Source organism: Convolutriloba macropyga, chromosome 13, assembly GCF_964194025.1.
Source record: "Convolutriloba macropyga chromosome 13, txConMacr16.3, whole genome shotgun sequence".
NCBI classification, from domain to species: domain Eukaryota; kingdom Metazoa; phylum Xenacoelomorpha; order Acoela; family Convolutidae; genus Convolutriloba; species Convolutriloba macropyga.
The window spans coordinates 18,462,970-18,487,136 of record NC_134480.1 but is presented as its reverse complement, the minus strand read 5'-3'; the positions used below and the strand labels follow the sequence as shown (position 1 = coordinate 18,487,136).

General features: G+C 34.6%; 2 protein-coding genes across 2 annotated transcripts in view; one reads left to right on the top strand and one right to left on the bottom strand.

The window, feature by feature from the left end:
* Positions 1 to 24,167, bottom strand: part of LOC142351986 (small ribosomal subunit protein eS25-like) — a 128,917-nt gene that overhangs the window by 23,688 nt on the left and 81,062 nt on the right. The gene's annotated exons all lie outside the window — the stretch shown is intronic.
* The window catches only part of LOC142352000 (FACT complex subunit SSRP1-like), a 42,288-nt gene continuing 33,863 nt past the window's right edge, over positions 15,743 to 24,167 (top strand). Inside the window, exons 1-6 of the mRNA XM_075404316.1 lie at positions 15,743 to 15,803; positions 15,917 to 16,300; positions 16,364 to 16,560; positions 16,815 to 16,950; positions 17,023 to 17,126; positions 17,831 to 17,959. Coding sequence (XP_075260431.1) covers positions 15,750 to 15,803; positions 15,917 to 16,300; positions 16,364 to 16,560; positions 16,815 to 16,950; positions 17,023 to 17,126; positions 17,831 to 17,959 — 1,004 coding nt within the window. The 5' untranslated portion in view covers positions 15,743 to 15,749. The remainder of the gene's footprint in view (positions 15,804 to 15,916; positions 16,301 to 16,363; positions 16,561 to 16,814; positions 16,951 to 17,022; positions 17,127 to 17,830; positions 17,960 to 24,167) is intronic.

Here is a 24,167-nt window from a genome sequence, read left to right as displayed (position 1 = left end):
CAACACCAGATATTACCTGAAGCACTTACCAATCACCAAACTCGAAAAAATATGCAAACCAGCTGATCAAAACAATTGATTCTTAAAAATTTACAATAGGGTCAAACGGATAGACAGCTTGACTCTGGCAAAATATGATTGTACTGCAAAGTCACCAGCTGCCAATTAGATGAGACTTTTTCTCGAGCACTCAGTTATGACCATCAAACACATAGTTTGCACTCAATTCAATGCAAATTTTCTAGTAGAATTGATAGTCGCAAAATTATTCGAGCCTAAAATCAAGTTTGAGACTATCGAAACATCATTTAGAAAGTATTGAACTTTTTAAAAAAGTTTACTGCAGCATATAAAAAAGTAGACGCATACCAATTTAAGATTCACTTTTAATAGTAACAGAACTTGAAAATTGCGATTGACTAGAGTTTTGTGTAGTATTTGAAAAGCTTTTCAATAAAGGAGACTGCCGCTAAATGATTCTCACATTTGTCTTTTATTCATGAATCTTTATTTGAGCATTGCCCTTCAGCATCCCTATATTCTTTATTGCGTTTGAATTGTTTATTCTTGCTGTTCCAAGGCGTTTTTATAGCGTTTGATGATAACAGTTTCAACCATGGCGATAATTGAGATCGATGCATTGTCCGTTTTCGAATGTTCTCAAACACTATGTTCTGAAACCATTCATGAAATTGTAGAACAGAGCTTTAATATTATTCCAACATAATCCAAAAAAGATAGTTCAGTTATATTTTTGATCATTCCACTAAATCTATCTGTAGTTTATAATTGAACTTAATTAAACTAGATATGGGTAGCTAAAGGTTTTTAAATTAAGGGCATTTGAATCGTGATTCGATAACAAACATCCAGTTTTATGTTCTTTCAGAATATGAATTCTGTTTTTGATTTGGCTAGGGCAACGTTGAATATACCTGATTCAGTAGGGAAATAGATAATTTGCTAAAAACTGTAAAAGCTATTTATGTCCAAAAAATATATATATCTGGTTCCTTGGCTCAGTAATCGTGCAAATCAATCTTTGGCTGAATGAAGTCACCATGAAAAATTGTCGAAACGTAGCACTTTGTCAGCGTAAAAAAATCCAAAAAAATTGATATCGGTTTTGAGGTTACATACATTGGAGACGGGAATTGATGAATTTGGGCATATAAACATACAAAAAAAAAGTTTTGGACACAAAACCACAAGTAACTTTTCGATCATGAATTCTGAGAGAACAAACTACAGCGCCTCTAGCTATGCTGTTCTATGCTAAGCTATATCTTCTCTAAAAAAAAGAAATTTAGAGCAACTATAGCAGTAGGAAAATCTATGTGTTTTTATCTGTCATTTACAGCATTTTTTTTAATGCTAAAAGAGCGTAATTGAAAAAAGTGCTTGCTTTCATGAAAGGAGCAGGTTTAACACGTCTCTGTAAGCTTGGAAAAGTCTGCGCTTCTTGGAAATACGTAGTTAGCATACTTATTGCGTTTTTCGTGAACAATTTAACTACGAATTTTGAATATTACTGACTGGTGATTTTAACAACAAGATTTATTAAATTTGAATTATGTAACTTTATTTCAGAAGCATTCGTTGTTGACATTCAGGATTTTTGGTTGGAGATGATTTATTTTCTTGTAAAAATTTTTCTTCTGTAGTTGATATTCTCAAAATTATTCTAGCCTATTATCAAGTTTAGAACTATCGGAACATCATTTAGAAAGTACTAAGTTCAAAAAAAATTTACTGCAACATACCCCAAAAAGGAGACGCATACCAATTTAAGATTCCACCTAAGATCACTTGCTACGTAATCTCGTAAATTTTTCTTTATGTGTGATTATTCGACCGAGCCCTCAAAAGAACAAAAATTAAATTAGAATTAGAAAATGAGATATGAGAGAATTTTCAACGTTTAAAGGAACTTTGTGCTGTTCATTCCATTTTTTTTCGAGCATGTTCTTTATGACAAATCAGTCTACAATTATTAACAGATATGGAATTAGCTTCGTAGGTGCAGATAGCTCGTGCAATTAGTTGTCGAAAAAATAAATCAGGGGTGCCAGAAAAAACCCTGCGGATCTCTACTTGTATATTTGACGCTTTCAAAAATTTGACCGTTGATTGGACTTCATTAAATTCTTCCAATTGTGTAAGATCACGGTAAAGTGATAAATTCCCGTGGACACCAAGATTGAATAGAGATCAATCTAATCAAATGTTATTTCATAATCGGTAAAAAATTATGTTAAAATTTTCTCTTGAATCAAACAACATATTGATAGATTCGTGTTAAACTGAGAGTTGAGCGATGCAACAGCAAATTTTGAAAAGCACAGAGCTCGGGATCATAAAACGGCTCAAAATGACGTTGATGACATAAAAAGAAACATTGTTAAAATTTTATGATGGAACTCATCAAAGGGCCTTGTTTTAAGTTCTTACTTCAGATATACAAACTTTTTTAATTGGGAACAACAACTGTGTATTTCTTGCTGCATGGAAAGACAACAAATAGTTTTATTTTGTAAAATATTTGGATTAGGGATTTAATGATTGCCCTTGAAAATCTTTGTATACAGTTTCAGGAACTTCGTTTGGACATTTGTTTTGTGATAGTCTAATTTTTTCCACGTCTTTTCAATCGTTTCCTGACAATTATCAAAGTCTGAACACCATTGTAGCGATAAGGGAAAGTGGAGGAAGCACTCAATATTTATTTATTTCACTTTTAAGGGTAACAGAACTTGGAATTGGGATTGACTAGAGTTTTGTGTAGTATTTGAAAAGCTTTTCAATAAATGAGACTGACGCTAAATTATTCTCACCTTTGTTTTTTATTCATGAATTTTTATTTGATTATTTCCCATATTCGATTATTTGATTATTCTTGCTGTTTCAAGGCGTTATTTTAGCGATTGACGATAACAGTTTCAACCAGGGCGATAAATGAGATCGATGCATTGTCCGTTTTCGAATGTTCTCAAGTATTATGTTCTTAAACCATTCATAAAATTGTAGAACAAAGCTGTAATATCATTCCAACTAAATCCAAAAAACATAGTTCACTTATATTTTTGATCATTCTACTAAATCAATCTGTAGTTTATATTTGAACTTAATTGAACTAGATATTGGTAGCTAAAGGTTTTTACTTTAAGGGCATTTGCATCGTGATTCGATAACAAACATCCAGTTTTATGTTCTGTCAGAATATGAATTCTGTTTTTGGTTTGGCTAGGTTGAAAATACCTGATTCATTAGGGAAATAGATAATTTGCTAAAAACTGTAAAAGCTATTTATGTCCAAAAAATATATGTATCTGGTTTCTTGGCTCTGTAATCGTGCAAATCAATTTTTGGCTGAATGAAGTCACCATGAAAAATTGTCGAAAGGTAGCATTTTGTCAGCGTAAAAAAATCCAAAAAAATTGATATCGGTTTTGAGGTTACATACATTAGAGACGGGAATTGATGAATTTGGGCATATAAACATGCAAGTAAAGTTTTGGACAGAAAACCCGAAGTAGGTTTTCGATCATGAATTCTGAAAGAACAAACTACACTGCCTCCAGCTATGCTGTTATAGGGAGGAACTTCTCTAACAACATAATTTTTCACCTATAGCAGCCGGAACACATCTATGTTTCTATCTGTAATTCACAGCATTTGTTTGATTGATAAAAATGCGTAATTGAAAAAAAGCGCTTGTTATCATGAAATGAGCAGTGTTAACACGTCAATGTAAGCTTGGAAAAGTCTGCGCTTCTTGGAAATAGCAAGTTAGCAAACTTATTGCGTTTTTTGTGAACAATTAAACTACGAATTTTGAATATTAATGACTGGTGATTTTAACAACAAGATTTATTAATTTTAAATTATGTAACTATATTTGAGAAGCATTCGCTGTTGACATTCAGGATTTTTGGTTGGAGATGCTTTATTTTCCTGTAAAATTTTTTCTTCTGTAGTTGATAGTCTCAAAATTATTCTAGCCTATTATCAAGTTTAGGACTATCGAAACATCATTTAGAAAGTACTAAAGTTCAAAAAAAAATACTGCAACATACCCAAAAAAGTAGACGCATACCAATTTCAGATTCCACCTAAGATCACTTGTTACGTAATTTCCAAAATTTATCTTTATGTGTGATTATTCGACCGAGCCTTCAAAAGAACAAAAATTAAATTAGAATTAGAAAATGATATATGAGAGGACTCTCAACGTTTAAGGGAATTTTGTGCTGTTCATTTCATTTTTTTATCCGAGTATGTTCTTTTTGACAAATTAGTCTGTACTTATTAACAGATATGGGATTAGCTTCGTCGGTATAGCTCTTGCAACTAGATGTTGAAAAAAAACAAAATAGGGGTGCCAGAAAAAAACCCTGCGGATCCCCAATTGTATTTTTGACGCTTTCAAAAATTTGACCGTGGAGTCGACTTCTTTGACTTCTTCCAATTGTGTAAGATCACGATAAAGTGATCATTTCCCCGTGGACACCAAGATTGAATAGTGATCAATCTAATCAAATATTACTTCATAATCGGTAAAAAATTATGTTAATATTTTCTCTTGAATCAAATAACATTTTGATAGATTCTAGTTAAACTGAAAGATGAACCATGTAACAGCAACTTTTAAAAACCACAGCGATCTGAATTATATACTGGCTCAAAATGACGTTGATCACATAAAAACAAACATTGTTAAGTTTTTATGTTGCAACTCTTCAAAGGGCCTTGCTTTAAAGTCCCTACTTCAGACATACAAAATTTTTTAATTTGGAACAACAACTGTGTATTTCTTGCTGCATGGAAAGACAACAGATAGTTATAATTTGTAGAATATTTAGTGTAGGGACCTAATGATTGCCCTTGAACATCTTTGTATACAGTTTCAGGAACATCGTTTGGACATTTGATTTGTGATCGTTGAATTTTTACCACATCTTTTCAATCGTTTGCTGACAATTGTCAAATTCTGAACACAAATGTAACTGTGGGGGAGAGCGGATGACACACTTATTGTTTAGCTATTTCACTTTTAATGGAGACAGAACTTGGAATCGCCATTTACTGGAGTTTTGTGTAGTGTTCGAAATGCATTTCAATAAATGAGGCTGCCGCTAAATTCTTCTCATTTTTGTATTTTTTTCCTGAATCTTCTCTTCAGCATGGACCTCCGGCATCGGTATATTCTTTATTGCGTTTGAATTGTTTATTCTTGCTGTTTCAAGGCGTTTTCTTGCGGAAAATCAGTTGCGTTTCGTAGCGTTTGACGAAAACAGTTTCAAACATGGCGATAATTGAAACCGATGCACTGTCCATTTTCAAATGTTCTTAAATTTTGTTTTCTTAAACCATTCTTGAAATTCCAGACAGAGCTTTAACATCATTCCAACAAAATCGAAGAAAAGATAGTTCAATTTTGTTTTTGATCATTCCATTAAATCAATCTGTAGTTTATATTTGCACTTATTTAAACTAGATATGGGTAGCTAAAGGTTTTTTATTTTAAAGGCATTTGCATCGTGATTGGATAACAAACATCCAGTTTTTTGTCATTGCAGGATATGATTTCTGTTTTTTATTTGACTAAAACAAGGTTGAAAATACCTGATTCAGTAGGGAAATAGATAATTTACTAAGACCTGTAAAAACTAATTATGTCCAAAACATATGTGTATCAGGTTTTTTGGCTCAGTAATCGTGCCAATCAATCTTTGGCTAAATGAAGTCACCATAGACAATTGTCGAAAAGTAGCACAGTGTATAAAATTTCACAAAAAGTTGATATCAAGTTGGAGGTTACATACATTAGAGACGGGAATTGACGAGTTTGGGCATGAAAACATACAAGTAAAATTCCGGCCACGAAACCACAACTAATTTTCCGATCATGATTTATGAGAGAACAAACTACAGCACCTCTAGCTATGCTGTTCTATGCTAAGCTATCTCTTCTCTAAAAAGACAATTAGAGCACCTATGGCAGTCGGAAAATCTCTGTGTTTTCATCTGTCATTTGCAGCATTTTTTTGATTACTAAACAGCGTAATTGAAAAAAGTGCTTGCTATCATGAAAAGAGCAGTGTTAACACGTCACTGCAAGCTTCGAAAACTCTACGCTTCTTCTAAATAGTATTTAGCAAACTCAGTGCGTTTTTCTTGAACAACTAAACTACGAATTTTGAATAGTAATGACTGGTGATTTTAAATTCCAAAGTTTTTTATGGTTAGACATGATTTTTTAATTTTGAAATATGTAACTATATTTGAATCAACCTGTAGTTTACATTTGAACTTAATTGAACTAGATATTGGTAGCTAAAGGTTTTTACTTTAAGGGCATTTGCATTGTGATTCGATAACAAACATCCAGTTTTATGTTCTTTCAGAATATGAACTCTGTTTTTGGTTTGGCTAGGACAAGGTTGAAAATACCTGATTCAGTAGGGAAATAGATAATTTGCTAAAAACTGTAAAAGCTATTCATGTCCAAAAACTATAAGTATCTGGTTTCTTGGCTCTGTAATCGTGCAAATCAATCTTTGGCTGAATGAAGTCACCATGAAAAATTGTCGAAAGGTAGCATTTTGTCAGCGTAAAAAAATCCAAAAAAATTGATATCGGTTTTGAGGTTACATACATTAGAGACGGGAATTGATGAATTTGGGCATATAAACATGCAAGTAAAGTTTTGGACAGAAAACCCGAAGTAGGTTTTCGATCATGAATTCTGAAAGAACAAACTACACTGCCTCCAGCTATGCTGTTATAGGGAGGAACTTCTCTAACAACATAATTTTTCACCTATAGCAGCCGGAACACATCTATGTTTCTATCTGTAATTCACAGCATTTGTTTGATTGATAAAAATGCGTAATTGAAAAAAAGCGCTTGTTATCATGAAATGAGCAGTGTTAACACGTCAATGTAAGCTTGGAAAAGTCTGCGCTTCTTGGAAATAGCAAGTTAGCAAACTTATTGCGTTTTTTGTGAACAATTAAACTACGAATTTTGAATATTAATGACTGGTGATTTTAACAACAAGATTTATTAATTTTAAATTATGTAACTATATTTGAGAAGCGTTCGCTGTTGACATTCAGTATTTTTGGTTGGAGATGATTTATTTTCTTGTAAAAATTTTTCTTCTGTAGTTGATAGTCTCAAAATTATTCTAGCCTGTTATCAAGTTCAGGACTATCGAAACACCATTTAGAAAGTACTAAACTTCAAAAAAAATTACTGCAACATACCCAAAAAAGTAGACGCATACCAATTTAAGATTCCACCTAAGATCACTTGTTACGTAATTTCCTAAATTTATCTTTATGTGTGATTATTCGACCGAGCCTTCAAAAGAACAAAAATTAAATTAGAATTAGAGAATGATATATGAGAGGACTTTCAACGTTTAAGGGAACTTTGTGCTGTTCATTTCATTTTTTATCCGATAATGTTCTTTTTGACAAATCAGTCTGTACTTATTAACAGATATCGGATTAGCTTCGTCGGTATAGCTCTTGCAACTAGCTGTCGGAAAAAACAAAATAGGGGTGCCAGAAAAAAAACCTGCGGATCCCCAATTGCATTTTCGACGCTTTCAAAAATCTGACCGTGGAGTCGACTTCTTTAAATTCTTCCAATTGTGTAAGATCACGATAAAGTGATCATTTCCCCGTGGACACCAAGATTGAATAGTGATCAATCTAATCAAATATTATTTCATTATCGGTAAAAAATTATGTTAATATTTTCTCTTGAATCAAATAACATGTTGATAGATTCTAGTTAAACTGAAAGATGAACCATGCAACAGCAACTTTTGAAAACCACAGTGATCTGAATTATATACTGGCTCAAAATGACGTTGATGACATAAAAACAAACATTGTTAAGTTTTTATGTTGCAACTCTTCAAAGGGCCTTGTTTTAAAGTCCCTACATCAGACATGCAAAATTTTTTAATTGGGAACAACAACTGTGTATTTCTTGCTGCATGGAAAGACAACAGATAGTTATAATTTGTAGAATATTTAGTGTAGGGACCTAATGATTGCCCTTGAACATCTTTGTATACAGTTTCATTAACTTCGTTTGGACATTTGATTTGTGATCGTTGAATTTTTACCACATCTTTTCAATCGTTTGCTGACAATTGTCAAATTCTGAACACAAATGTAACAGTGGGGGAGAGCGGATGACACATTTAATGTTTAGCTATTTCATTTTAATGGAGACAGAACTTGGAATCGCCATTTACTGGAGTTTTGTGTAGTGTTCGAAATGCTTTTCAATAAAGGAGGCTGCCGCTAAATTCTTCTCATTTTTGTGTTTTCTTCTTGAATCTTCTCTTCAGCATGGACCTCCGGCATCGGTATATTCTTTATTGCGTTTGAACTGTTTATTCTTGCTGTTTCAAGGCGTTTTCTTGCGGAAAATCAGTTGCGTTTTGTAGCGTTTGACGAAAACAGTTTCAAACATGGCGATAATTGAAACCGATGCACTGTCCGTTTTCAAATGTTCTTAAATTCTTAAATGTTATTTTCTTAAACCATTCTTGAAATTCCAGACAGAGCTTTAATATTATTCCAACAAAACCGAAGAAAAGATAGTTCAATTTTGTTTTTGATCATTCCATTAAATCAATCTGTAGTTTATATTTGCACTTATTTAAACTAGATATGGGTAGCTAAAGGTTTTTTATTTTTAAGGCATTTGCATCGTGATTGGATAACAAACATCCAGTTTTTTGTCATTGCAGGATATGAATTCTGTTTTTTATTTGACTAAAACAAGGTTGAAAATACCTGATTCAGTAGGGAAATAGATAATTTACTAAGACCTGTAAAAGCTAATTGTGTCCAAAACATATGTGTATCAGGTTTTTTGGCTCAGTAATCGTGCCAATCAATCTTTGGCTAAATGAGGTCACCATAGACAATTGTCGAAAAGTAGCACAGTGTATAAAATTTCACAAAAAGTTGATATCAAGTTGGAGGTTACATACATTAGAGACGGGAATTGACAAGTTTGGGCATGAAAACATACAAGTAAAATTCCGGCCACAAAACCACAACTGATTTTCCGATCATGATTTATGAGAGAACAAACTACAGCACCTCTAGCTATGCTGTTCTATGCTAAGCTATCTCTTCTCTAAAAAGACAATTAGAGCACCTATGGCAGTCGGAAAATCTCTGTGTTTTCATCTGTCATTTACAGCATTTTTTTGATTGCTAAACAGCGTAATTGAAAAAAGTGCGTGCTACCATGAAAAGAGCAGTGTTAGCACGTCACTGCAAACTTGGAAAACTCTACGCTTCTTGTAAATAGTAGTTAGCGAACTCAGTGCGTTTTTCTTGAACAACTAAACTACGAATTTTTAATAGTAATAACTGGTGATTTTAACTTCCAAAGTTTTTCATGGTTAGACATGATTTTTTAATTTTGAAATATGTAACTATATTTGAGAACCCTTTGTTTTTGACATTAAGCATTTTTGGTTCGAGTTGATTTAATGATAGATGGCTCAGCTTTCAGATCTGACAGTGTTGATTTGACTTCTTTTTGTACTGATATATACGTCTTACTGGAAGTCCAACTTTGATATTGTTTTCAATCTCACAAGCATCTTAAGTGCTTAAATGAAATGCTTGCAGAAACGCAAGACGCCCTCTTTTGACATATATGATACCGCGTCAACTGGAATAAGTGACCACTTTTGGTGTGACCAGCAGCTACATTTTATCATCCAACTGAATCTGAAACTTCAACAACAGTTGACCAGCAATTTGGACATTTTAAGTTGGAACCACAGCTGATTGACTTTGTTCTTTTCAAATTTTGCATGTAATAGGTAAAAAGTGATGAATTGGCAAAAAAGAAGTTAGAAATTTATGGAATTTGGGATTATCTGCATTGAAAATGTGAAAAATGGCAGGCCATCAAGCATGATCTTTGATCTTTCACAGCATTGGAAAGGAAGGTCTCAGACAACTCAATAGACAACACCCATACGCTAGGATAGAAAGAATTGCTGGAGAATATTCACAGAAACTATGGTAACGTATTTTCAGCACTACCAGAACAAAAAAATTGATAGGTCACGACGTGGAATAGAAACAAAAAGAAGAGGTGTTGATGGAATAGTTTTTTTGTTCGGTTACAAATCAGAGAAGATTACAAGTTGGATATTTAGAAAGCGTTTTAGTTAGCGATACACTCATTTTGAACATGAGCAATGCGGGAAACTCAGAGAAATTATTTAACAGAGAACAGTTAGTCCAGAATATGCATCGTAAAATATGCAAAGAATTTTGACATTAAAACCAATTTTTTTGTTACCGAAGAAAATAAAGTAAACCAGTTACATCTGAAGCACTGATTTTTTATACGGTATTGGTACTGGAGACCCAAAAATTGTTTTACAGGAAAAATAGCACACAACCATGACACCCACAAAACTTTGTTAAAAAAAACAGATGATTATCATTTGAAACATATCCTAAATTAAGCTCTCCCAGGGTTGGATAAACATGTAACAAATGTTACTTAAGAAAACAATTTGAAAGGTTGATCAGATCACCACATTAAAACACTAGTAGAGAGAAAAAAAACAAGTCAAAAACGTAAATCAAGACAACAATTCCCAACTACTCTGGACATCAAATTACTAGTCACCTCAGACTTTAATGAAAATTGCCTTCCTGTCATATCGACATCAGATGATTACTCGATACGGAGCATCAACGATTGAAATGTGGATAGAAAATCACTTTATGCAAAATCAGATTAAGAACTGGCTGATTCTGGAAGCATCTGTGCTGTTTTTAACAAGACACTAGCATACAAAGAACAACATTGCACACCACATATCACCTGAAACAGTCAACATTCAACAAATTTGAAATAGTATGCAGACCAGCCGATCAAAACAAATGATTCTCAAAAGTGTACAAGAGGGTCAAACGGATAGACAGCGTGCCCCGGAAAAATAGAACCTTACTGCATGGTCAACAGTCGCTAATCAGATGAAATTTTTTCTCGAGCATTCAGTTATAATCATCTAACACATAGTTAGTTCTTAATGTAACGGACATTTGCCTTGTATAGTTGACAGTCTCAAAATTATTCTAGCCTAATATACAGTTTAGGACTAAGAAAACATAATTTAAAAAGTACTGAACTTAAAAAATCGATACACTGCAACGCATTTAAAAAATAGACAGGCCAATTTAAGATCCCTCCTGAGATCACGTGTTACACAAAATCCTAAATATTTATTTTTGCGTACTTCTTTGATCGAGCCTCCGAAAGAACTTAAATTAAATTAGAAATAGACATTGAGACAAGAAAGCATTTTCAATGTTTATGGGAACTTTGTGTTGTTCAGTCCAATTTTTCAATCCTTTTTGACAAATCATTTTACACTTATTAACCAATCTAAAATTAGCTTTGTCGTTGCAGAAAAAAAACAGCTCTGCTAGTCCTTGTAATTTGTTGCAGTATAATGCAACAGATAGATGCCAGAAAAGAACCCTGCATGACCCAACTTGTAACAGTAATGCTTTCAACAACATGACCGTTGATTCGACCTGTTTGTGTTCTTCTATTTATGTAGGATTACATTTACTTGATCAGGTCCCCTTGGACATCAAGATTGCATTGTGATCAACATACTCAGAAGTTATTTCATAATTTAAATATTTTCTTTTGAATCAATTAGATTATAGATAGATTCTCGTTAAAATAAAACATGAACGATGCAACAAATTTTTTTTGAAAACCACAGCGGTCCCGATTGAAGATTGAATAGTGGCTCAAAAAGACGTTGATGATATAAAAAGAAACATTGTTGAATTAATTTTGATTACGTGTTACACAAAATCCTAAATATTTATTTTTGTGTACTTCTTTTATCGAGCCTCCGAAAGAACATAAATTAAAATAGAAATAGACATTGAGACAAGAAAGCATTTTCAATGTTTATGGGAACTTTGTGGTGTTCAGTCCAATTCTTCATCCGAGTAAATCCTTTTTGACAAATCATTCTACACTTATTAACCAATCTAAAATTAGCTTTGTCGTTGCAGAAAAAAACAGCTCTGCAAGTCCTTGTAATTTGTTGCAGTAAAATGCAACAGAGAGATGCCAGAAAAGAACCCTGCAGGACCCAACTTGTAACAGTAATGCTTTCAACAACATGAGCGTTGATTCGACCTGTTTGTGTTCTTCCATTTATGTAGGATTACATTTACTTGATCAGGTCCCCGTGGACATCAAGATTGAATTGTGATCAACATACTCAAAAGTTATTTCATAATTTAATTATTTTCTTTTGAATTAATTAGATTATAGATAGATTCTCGTTAAACAAAAACATGAACGATGCAATAAAATTTTTTTGAAAACCACAGCGGTCCGGATTGAAGATTGAATAGTGGCTCAAAAAAACGTTGATGATATAAAAAGAAACATTGTTAAATAAATTTTGATGCAACTCTTCAATGAACCTTGCCTTTAATTTTCTGCTTCAGACATACAACATTTTTTTAGCTGGAACAACAACTGCATTTTTGCTCCTAAAAAGAATAACAAATTTTTTTAATATCATGTAGAAAACTTGGTTTAAGGATTTACTGATTGCCCTTGAGCATCTTTGTATACAGTTGCAGGAATTTCCTCTGGACATTTTGTTTTCTGATCGTCTAATTTTTTCCACGTTTTTCAATCGTTTGTTGACAATAGTCAAAGTCTAAGATAAATAATAGCAACGATAAGAGTCGGAGAAATTTTCAATTTTAAGCTATTTCTTTTTTAAGGGGAATAGAACTTGGAATTGCAATCAACTGAAATTTTCTGTAGTGTTTGTTCAACTAGTCCATAGAGTGTCTCCTTTCTTTCTCTTACCTTTCGTTCGCTGTCCGCATCGAAACTCTCCAAATAGTTGGTTTGTTTTAGATGTTTCTGTTGTTCTCTGTTTTCCTCGAGATAATCGTTAGTGTTAAAGAAACCTCGATATGCTCTTTTTGCTCTCACTGTTTTGTTCTGAGCCAAGTGACTTTTCACATCAGCAAAAATTCTGTCAAATGTTTTGAGCAATTTAGTTTTCTCTTTTTCTAGTCTCTTGATCTGGCATGACATATTGTAATTAGTTGTTTTCCAATGTCTATCCGGACCTTTTCCAGCCATCGCAAGGATTTTTTTCTGGCTCACCCAATTGATTTGAAGATTCGTTGTTGCTCGTTCTGTTATCTCGGTCGGGGAACGGGATGTTGCAGCGGCTAAAAAATCTCAACGGAATCGAAATATATAGCCTGGTTTTCGAGCTTTACACCGGCCTGGTTGAAATTTGGTTTCCATGAATTAGTATTTTTTTAGTAACAAACAGTTGCGCGGACTTATTAAAGGACTTCAACTTTAATATTGATTGAAGTTCAACAGGTCCTTGGTGATAATCTATGGTCCGTCTTGTTCAAGATTTTATAGCGCTTCATCCAGTGTTAGTTTTGTTGCTTATTGTTTGTCAGGAGAACTTAACTAACCTAGACCTCGGAGAACCTTGATTATAACAAAACTTGGCGAAAAAGACTGAAAAAAGAATCTAGAATAGAGTCTATTTTGAGAGTCAACTGCTCTTTTCATCAATTTCTTATGGTTCTAAATACAAAATGGTTTCGCTATTCAAACATTTGAGTTAGAGTGAATAATCAGTTTAATATCGTTGATCCTATCATTGATACTTATTTCTGATTGGTTAAGCAAATAAAAGATTTTATTCATTGTTCACAAATTAAATGTCAAACTGCTGCAATGTTAGCTTTTGCTGACTGTTGGTTTTCGCATTTGTAATTGCTTCAACCTTATAGTATTCGACCTTTAATGAACAACTAAAGTATCATTAAAAACAATTTAGAATAATTAACAATAAATGTTAAATTATTAAAAATTGCCATTTTTGCACCCTCTAAGTGCTATTAGCAATAATTGTGTGTTTTGATGCCTCAACCTTAGTTGGGTCCGCAAATGGTTTAGAGATAAACCTAACCATTTGCTATAACCTCGGGTTGCTCAGGCTTCTCCTTCCCAAAATCGTGGGTTTTACAATTGTTCGGTCCCAATATTAAATTTTTTTTTTCAATTTTGATCATTTTTGAGTTTTGATTAAATCTAATTTTGTTCTGCTGCAGTCATTTCCTGCAGTTTGATGGCTTTATTGCTGATTCGAGTTGGCTTATAAGAGGGGCCAATTAAGCAATAGACTTGAAGAACAGCTACAAAAAATAACTCATCTTACAAAGATCTACACAATACGGAAACTAAAAATCTGCTTACCATCCCTAAAGTCCAATTTTGACCAGCATTGATGGCAACCGTTATATGAAATAACGCTTAGTAGTGGATGCATTTCCACCTACCTATGTTGCGTAAACTTGCAGACATATAATCAGGCGGATGGAAGAGCATCAAAAAGGAATAACCGGTACGTCAGCATGCGCTTGAAAGTTATGACGCATCATGCGCGTTTGATTGGCGTATAATAGAACATCGTAATGTGCCACAAAAACTCGAAGCACAACTCGTTTTGATGTAGAACAGAGGAAGTCATTGATGAACAGGCGCGATGAGCAAGCTGAAGCCATTAATTGTGATTGAAATACTAGTTAACAGTTGCCACGTTACTCAATTCGAAAGCTACATTATAAAGAATCAAAACATTACCCAAATTACCCAAAACAGTACCAATTACATTACTCAAAATTTTTACCTAAACTGTAGAAAATCACGATCAAATTCAAAAATCTAAATTCAAAGAATTTGAATAAAAATTAAAAACGAATTTGAAAGTAAAATTACGAAAATTTTTGTATTCACGATAAACAATATTCCAAGAACTTATTTTACTGTTTTTGCTTATGGAACTGAAATCATATTAATTTTTAACAGGATAAATTTTAGTTGCTTTCTACCTGATGATGCTAGTTATAGCGAAAACGCTTGTACATTGAATTTTTTAATTGACTCAGCTTTTTAATGAATTAAGGGTCGCCCATTAACCCCCCGCGCTTAGTGCTCAAATAACCTACAGCCCCTCCCCAATCGTGGTAAATATACTATAATGGGCTAAGATGGGGAAAACCCCAACTTATGTTGTTATCCGGGGGGGGGGACAGGCTAGACAACTAATTTGTAGTGATATTTCAACATTTTGACGCGGATCCGAGAGCCCATCATTTTTCAGTAAATAATAATAAAGAATTTAGGGTCATCCAAAGAAACTTTTCGTTTCAGTCAATAGTTTCAGTCAGAGTTTAATTTCTTTATATTTCTGCATTCATTGCTCAAACATGAAAGTGTCCATGTACAAATGTTTCCGTAGTCAAATTTTTTGCCGAAGTATCTGAAGTGCACTCTTGTGAGCCGTTCTTTGAAGTTATTCATGCGTTGAACATCACAGGTGAAATGTTTGCCGGACAGATTCGCAAGGTACACTGCTCTCGTCCAGAAACCGCTCTCCTGTGTTTGATTTAGGACCATCCCTCATCACCGGGAATACACTATAAAAGGGCGCTGAATTTTTGTAGTGGGAGTAATTGAATTGACCCTTGCTTTGTCTTCATATTTATATGTAGAGGTTATTATTATGAGCCGGGAGGACCCCGTACCAGCCATTGTTCACCCAGTGCTCGGAAGCGGTGTTTTTGATTAATTATTTTTTGCTTGCAGATTGAATGTCTGATACACTTGATTTTAGTGGTGTAAAACAATTTGTTCGAGGAGCACTGGTAAGTAGAAAAATGCTGTACATGTTATCAATTTGTTTCTCACGTCTTTCCGACCTGCACTATAACCATGTTGCGTAAGGTTTCTAAAGATAAGCTCATGTTATTTTTTTCAGTACGAAGGAAAATTCAAAGTTCATTCGAATGGAGTATCATTCAAAAATGATTCAACTGGAAAAGTAGAGAATATTACACCGAGTGAAATTGAACTCGTAAAGTGGCTTCGGGTTGCATATTTTTATGAATTGCAGTTCATTACGAAAGGCAGAAGTGTCATCAAATTTGCAGGTTTCCGCGAAACTGATTATGAACCAATCAAGACATTTTTTGCCGAAACGTTCGGCGTAGCTCTGAAGAAGCAAGATTTGTCTGTGAAAGGTTGGAATCATGGAAAAGTTGAGTTTGAACATGACATGCTTTCGTTTTTGGTGGACGAAAAACCATCGTTCGAAATTCCACTGAGAAATGTGACCAAATGCGACACGCCAGGAAAAAACGAGGTCAGTATTTTCCCTCAAAAATTTGTTGGTTTTAAGATCAGTTTAATTGTTCTCCTTTGGCAGGTTGCAATTGAATTCCACCAAAATGATGATGCAGATGTCGAATTGTTTGAAATGCGATTTTGGGTTCCAAACAGTGCCGAGGCAGAAATTGATTTGGTCACCGATTTCCACGACAAAGTTATGGCGTCTGCTGACATTCTATCTGCCACTGGGACAGCCATCATGTCATTCGAAGAAGTCATGTGCCAACTGCCAAAGTAAGTAATACATCAAGCGTTTGGCTTTACATCTCATTTTTTGTTCATTTAGCAATTATTGTGTAAAATAAGAATGTGCATCGTTCAAATGAAAAATATTCAATTGAAACTGTTAACCGTTACAGGTGTTTCGAGATTGTTTTATTACCTAGTTTTTAAGCACCGTAACTCGATCTGTTTAATTGGTCACGTTTAGTTTGCGCTTAGAATTTCCTTCCATATTGATAACTGAGTCGGGAAAATGTACGTTTCAGGGGAAGACACGAGATTAAATTCTATCCTACGTGTATTCAGATGCGAGGAAAAACCAATGTTTGGATCGTGCAATACACTTCAATGCTCAGACTGTTTTTGCTACCTCACAATGATGGCAATCAAATATTTTTTGTCGTTAGTAGTTCATAATGTTATACACATCAGCTGTCTTCATCTAGGCATATTGAAAAATGTGTTGAGTTTTAGGTTTCACTGGATCCTCCCTTAAAAGCTGGAGCTACACGTTACCATTTTGTCATTTGTCAGTTTCATAAAGATGAAGAAATAGAACAAGAACTGAAGATAACAGAGTAAGTGGAAATGTTTCTTCTGGTAGATGCGTATCCTGTCGATTCTGGTGCTTTGTTTTTGTCTAAAATTTTAATTAAATTAAAATGAGCCCATACCTATGTTGTGCTCATTTTGTACGTAACTCAGGGACCTTTATTCGCAAATGTAATTTGAAAGAAAAGGAACAATTTTGGCCACCTATTGTAACAACCTGATTGAACAATTTTATGTGAAATTGGACTGTTTAATGTCAAAATTACATAGATTCTTAAGGGTAAATAAGTTTTTAAACTATAGTTTTATTTAATAGCTATTAGTAATTCAATAATAAATCTGAACTAGCAAAATTAGATATTTTTGAAGTATATAATATTAACAAATATATTTGAAAATAGAGAGTAAATGGGCTTCAAGTATCGAAAATTGAGGTAGTGGCAAAATGGGCAAAAGTTTTGATATGGCTGAATGCCAGTAACTACAAGAAGAATGTGCAAGCCTCGAATTGAATTAATTCGCTCGCGAAGGGCTTTCCAATGATAAGTAGGCTCCTGACTTCGTCGGCAAAATAGAAATATCTATCGAACATAATTGATTGCACCCCAATAATGTAGGTCTAAGCAATGCAACTTTAGCTTAGTTAAAGCTTTTACGCAGAAACTCTGAGCTTCTGATCTTTCCCCCTTTATACAGAGGAGGAACAATTAAACAAACAACTTTATTTCAGAGAGGAGATAAAGGAGAAGTATGAAGGGAAGATTGAGAAGAACATGAATGGACTCACATACGAGATGTTCAGTAGAGGAATGAAGGCATTCTCTAATCGCAAAATCACAGTGCCAGGAAGCTTCAAAGGGTAGGTACTGACTGCTCCATTTTAATGTGAAAGGAAATGTTGCTACAGTATTACTCTTGCGTATTGAGAAGTTGTTAGCATGCCCGCAGTAAAATGGCCAAAATCATCTTTTACTTCAATTGGAAGCAATTGTTTTTATGCCAACGGAGAGAGTCCATTTTTGAAGAAAATGAGATTTTTTTGAAAGAATTTTTTTTCTTCGTGGGGCTTAGTTCTTCAGATTAACATCATTAGTCTAAGAGCAGCGAAAATGCTGGAAAGTTAATTGCATGGTGTAAAGAAAACAGTTGTGGAAACTGGGGTGGTTTACCGCAAAGATATAGGATTGCTCCCTTCCCAGTGAGGGTTCGAGACTAATAAGTGGAGGTATCTTTGCGGTAGTACACCTCAGTTTCCAATACTGACATCTTTAAAACTGGTTCATTATGGTGTCTTTGTTTTCAAAAATTTTCAATTGCTCCTAACTGAAGTTTACCAAATATTTTAATTGTTGGTCTTCATACTACCGATTTTAACAATAAAATTTGTGACTTTTGGCTTTGGTATTAGAATAAGCTGACAAAGGTCCAGTGCATTAAGTCGCTGAGCACTTCTTTAAGAGCCCTGCTATGCGTTTCACCAAAACTTTTGGGGAGGCTTCAATTTATTTGAAAGGCAATTAAATTTTTTTTTACACCCACACTCCTTTCTGCTCTCTCACTCTTCCCAAAGATCTGCATTCTGCTGAAGTGTACGCTTTGATTTTGGTGTAAAGGGTAATTTCAGTTATTTTGAACCCGTGCCGCACTCCCTTGTGCTAGCCTGCTGAAGCTTAAGGTAGATACAACCGCCAAAGCCAGCTCGATGCCAGTCGTTTGAAAGCACTCAGTACAACGTTAGTCTGTTCTCCGTTTCAATGTAATCATTTTTGGTAGTATGTAGTAGGATCTTACATCATTCGAAGCCCTTTGGTAAAGTTATTGCCCCTTCCCTTACCAAAGAAAAACGGTTCAAGAAGCAATTCAAGCAGCAGTAGCTTCGTCAATGCCCGATATTATCAAAACGATTCAAGATCAACTGACTACGAAAATCAAAGCCGCCGTTGATGAGAGCCTTAAAAGTTTGAGAGAAGACATCACGAGGGAATTTAAAGAAACAGTTTTTTACGCCGAAGAAAGAAGTGACCTGAAAGCTAAATGTGAAAGTGAAATGCTGGAATCGTACAACAGACGAGAGAATGTGCGAATAATTGGTATGCCTGAAAGTTCTGCAGATGTTATGGACAGAGTTGTTGATCTTACTAGTTTACTTGATGCTGAGGTTAGTGCAAACGATATCTCAATTGCTCATCCAGTGCCGACTAAGAAGCCAGGTCCACGTCCTCTGATTGTTCGTTTCTCCCGGAGAGTTGCAAAGGTAAATTTATTAAGAAACAAGAAAAATCTGGAAAATTTCGACAAACTGAAGAACGTTCGAATTTTTGAAGACATGACTGCGCCTAGACTGAAGTTTTTTAATTTAATGAGGAGTGACAACAACATCGAGAAAGTTTGGTCAAGAGAAGGAACATTACACTACGTCAAAGCTGGAGGTGACAATAGAGTTTATAAAATTAATTCCCTATATGATGGTGGTCAAGCGTTGGGATACGACTTTTATACTGTACAGAGCTGCTTTAAAGATAATCGAGTTTTTATCAGAAAAAGTCAAGAATCTGGATCCTAATCTCTTTCTCCCTCCTAGTGCTATTATACCAACTACTATGTCTATATTAACTGTGAATGTTCGGTCGTTAAAAAAACATCTTAATGATTTGGAAGCACTTGTTCATAGTCTTGAGTCTCCACCAAATGTAATATGTCTCACCGAAACTTGGTTAACTGATAACGATGACATCGATTCCTTATTGGTTCCTGGCTATAAGAATTATGCAATTAAGAATAGAAACACACATGGCGGAGGTGTGATGATACAAATTCAGGATTCCATGTCCTTGTTAGAAACACACTCAACAGATATGGAAGAGACCCTTCTTGTCTCATTAGAATATAAAAAGTACAGCTTTAAATTGGCTACTGTCTACAATCCACCAAGAACAAATAAACTAAAATTCGTCGAAAAATTGGATAATTTTTTGAATGAGTTAACGTCCCTAAATTGCCCTACCGTTGTAACTGGTGATTTTAACATTGACATTCATGTAAAGAACCAATTACAATCTAATTATTTATGTGCGATATCTTCTAATGATTTTGAGCTTGCCAATCTGGAAACTACAAGGGAAACCTCTAACTCCGCAACTTGTCTAGACCACTTTATATATCAAAATTTGGCCAGCTCTGATTTTAGTGTACTAACTCATGAAAACTTCTCGGATCATTATCCTATCCTAATGAAGTGGCCACTTAATGTTGATACTGAACAAAACTATCTGCCGTTTAGAGACATAAGCTTTATAAAAAATCAAGAGCAACTGTCGAACTACTTAATTGACTTAGACTGGAGCCTAAGGAATCGATGTTCTTTTTTAGATTCTGATAGTACCAATGATTTATTTACTAAATTCAACAACGTTTTCCTGGAAACCACTAACAAGTATGCTCCTCTGAAATGCTTGACCGATAAAAAGTCTAAGGTACCGAAGTGGTTTACCAACTCACTTAAAAACTTTTAGCAATTATTGTGTAAAATAAGAATGTGCATCGTTCAAATGAAAAATATTCAATTGAAACTGTTAACCGTTACAGGTGTTTCGAGATTGTTTTATTACCTAGTTTTTAAGCACCGTAACTCGATCTGTTTAATTGGTCACGTTTAGTTTGCGCTTAGAATTTCCTTCCATATTGATAACTGAGTCGGGAAAATGTACGTTTCAGGGGAAGACACGAGATTAAATTCTATCCTACGTGTATTCAGATGCGAGGAAAAACCAATGTTTGGATCGTGCAATACACTTCAATGCTCAGACTGTTTTTGCTACCTCACAATGATGGCAATCAAATATTTTTTGTCGTTAGTAGTTCATAATGTTATACACATCAGCTGTCTTCATCTAGGCATATTGAAAAATGTGTTGAGTTTTAGGTTTCACTGGATCCTCCCTTAAAAGCTGGAGCTACACGTTACCATTTTGTCATTTGTCAGTTTCATAAAGATGAAGAAATAGAACAAGAACTGAAGATAACAGAGTAAGTGGAAATGTTTCTTCTGGTAGATGCGTATCCTGTCGATTCTGGTGCTTTGTTTTTGTCTAAAATTTTAATTAAATTAAAATGAGCCCATACCTATGTTGTGCTCATTTTGTACGTAACTCAGGGACCTTTATTCGCAAATGTAATTTGAAAGAAAAGGAACAATTTTGGCCACCTATTGTAACAACCTGATTGAACAATTTTATGTGAAATTGGACTGTTTAATGTCAAAATTACATAGATTCTTAAGGGTAAATAAGTTTTTAAACTATAGTTTTATTTAATAGCTATTAGTAATTCAATAATAAATCTGAACTAGCAAAATTAGATATTTTTGAAGTATATAATATTAACAAATATATTTGAAAATAGAGAGTAAATGGGCTTCAAGTATCGAAAATTGAGGTAGTGGCAAAATGGGCAAAAGTTTTGATATGGCTGAATGCCAGTAACTACAAGAAGAATGTGCAAGCCTCGAATTGAATTAATTCGCTCGCGAAGGGCTTTCCAATGATAAGTAGGCTCCTGACTTCGTCGGCAAAATAGAAATATCTATCGAACATAATTGATTGCACCCCAATAATGTAGGTCTAAGCAATGCAACTTTAGCTTAGTTAAAGCTTTTACGCAGAAACTCTGAGCTTCTGATCTTTCCCCCTTTATACAGAGGAGGAACAATTAAACAAACAACTTTATTTCAGAGAGGAGATAAAGGAGAAGTATGAAGGGAAGATTGAGAAGAACATGAATGGACTCACATACGAGATGTTCAGTAGAGGAATGAAGGCATTCTCTAATCGCAAAATCACAGTGCCAGGAAGCTTCAAAGGGTAGGTACTGACTGCTCCATTTTAATGTGAAAGGAAATGTTGCTACAGTATTACTCTTGCGTATTGAGAAGTTGTTAGCATGCCCGCAGTAAAATGGCCAAAATCATCTTTTACTTCAATTGGAAGCAATTGTTTTTATGCCAACGGAGAGAGTCCATTTTTGAAGAAAATGAGATTTTTTTGAAAGAATTTTTTTTCTTCGTGGGGCTTAGTTCTTCAGATTAACATCATTAGTCTAAGAGCAGCGAAAATGCTGGAAAGTTAATTGCATGGTGTAAAGAAAACAGTTGTGGAAACTGGGGTGGTTTACCGCAAAGATATAGGATTGCTCCCTTCCCAGTGAGGGTTCGAGACTAATAAGTGGAGGTATCTTTGCGGTAGTACACCTCAGTTTCCAATACTGACATCTTTAAAACTGGTTCATTATGGTGTCTTTGTTTTCAAAAATTTTCAATTGCTCCTAACTGAAGTTTACCAAATATTTTAATTGTTGGTCTTCATACTACCGATTTTAACAATAAAATTTGTGACTTTTGGCTTTGGTATTAGAATAAGCTGACAAAGGTCCAGTGCATTAAGTCGCTGAGCACTTCTTTAAGAGCCCTGCTATGCGTTTCACCAAAACTTTTGGGGAGGCTTCAATTTATTTGAAAGGCAATTAAATTTTTTTTTACACCCACACTCCTTTCTGCTCTCTCACTCTTCCCAAAGATCTGCATTCTGCTGAAATGTACGCTTTGATTTTGGTGTAAAGGGTAATTTCAGTTATTTTGAACCCGTGCCGCACTCCCTTGTGCTAGCCTGCTGAAGCTTAAGGTAGATACAACCGCCAAAGCCAGCTCGATGCCAGTCGTTTGAAAGCACTCAGTACAACGTTAGTCTGTTCTCCGTTTCAATGTAATCATTTTTGGTAGTATGTAGTAGGATCTTACATCATTCGAAGCCCTTTGGTAAAGTTATTGCCCCTTCCCTTACCAAAGAAAAACGGTTCAAGAAGCAATTCAAGCAGCAGTAGCTTCGTCAATGCCCGATATTATCAAAACGATTCAAGATCAACTGACTACGAAAATCAAAGCCGCCGTTGATGAGAGCCTTAAAAGTTTGAGAGAAGACATCACGAGGGAATTTAAAGAAACAGTTTTTTACGCCGAAGAAAGAAGTGACCTGAAAGCTAAATGTGAAAGTGAAATGCTGGAATCGTACAACAGACGAGAGAATGTGCGAATAATTGGTATGCCTGAAAGTTCTGCAGATGTTATGGACAGAGTTGTTGATCTTACTAGTTTACTTGATGCTGAGGTTAGTGCAAACGATATCTCAATTGCTCATCCAGTGCCGACTAGGAAGCCAGGTCCACGTCCTCTGATTGTTCGTTTCTCCCGGAGAGTTGCAAAGGTAAATTTATTAAGAAACAAGAAAAATCTGGAAAATTTCGACAAACTGAAGAACGTTCGAATTTTTGAAGACATGACTGCGCCTAGACTGAAGTTTTTTAATTTAATGAGGAGTGACAACAACATCGAGAAAGTTTGGTCAAGAGAAGGAACATTACACTACGTCAAAGCTGGAGGTGACAATAGAGTTTATAAAATTAATTCCCTATATGATGGTGGTCAAGCGTTGGGATACGACTTTTATACTGTACAGAGCTGCTTTAAAGATAATCGAGTTTTTATCAGAAAAAGTCAAGAATCTGGATCCTAATCTCTTTCTCCCTCCTAGTGCTATTATACCAACTACTATGTCTATATTAACTGTGAATGTTCGGTCGTTAAAAAAACATCTTAATGATTTGGAAGCACTTGTTCATAGTCTTGAGTCTCCACCAAATGTAATATGTCTCACCGAAACTTGGTTAACTGATAACGATGACATCGATTCCTTATTGGTTCCTGGCTATAAGAATTATGCAATTAAGAATAGAAACACACATGGCGGAGGTGTGATGATACAAATTCAGGATTCCATGTCCTTGTTAGAAACACACTCAACAGATATGGAAGAGACCCTTCTTGTCTCATTAGAATATAAAAAGTACAGCTTTAAATTGGCTACTGTCTACAATCCACCAAGAACAAATAAACTAAAATTCGTCGAAAAATTGGATAATTTTTTGAATGAGTTAACGTCCCTAAATTGCCCTACCGTTGTAACTGGTGATTTTAACATTGACATTCATGTAAAGAACCAATTACAATCTAATTATTT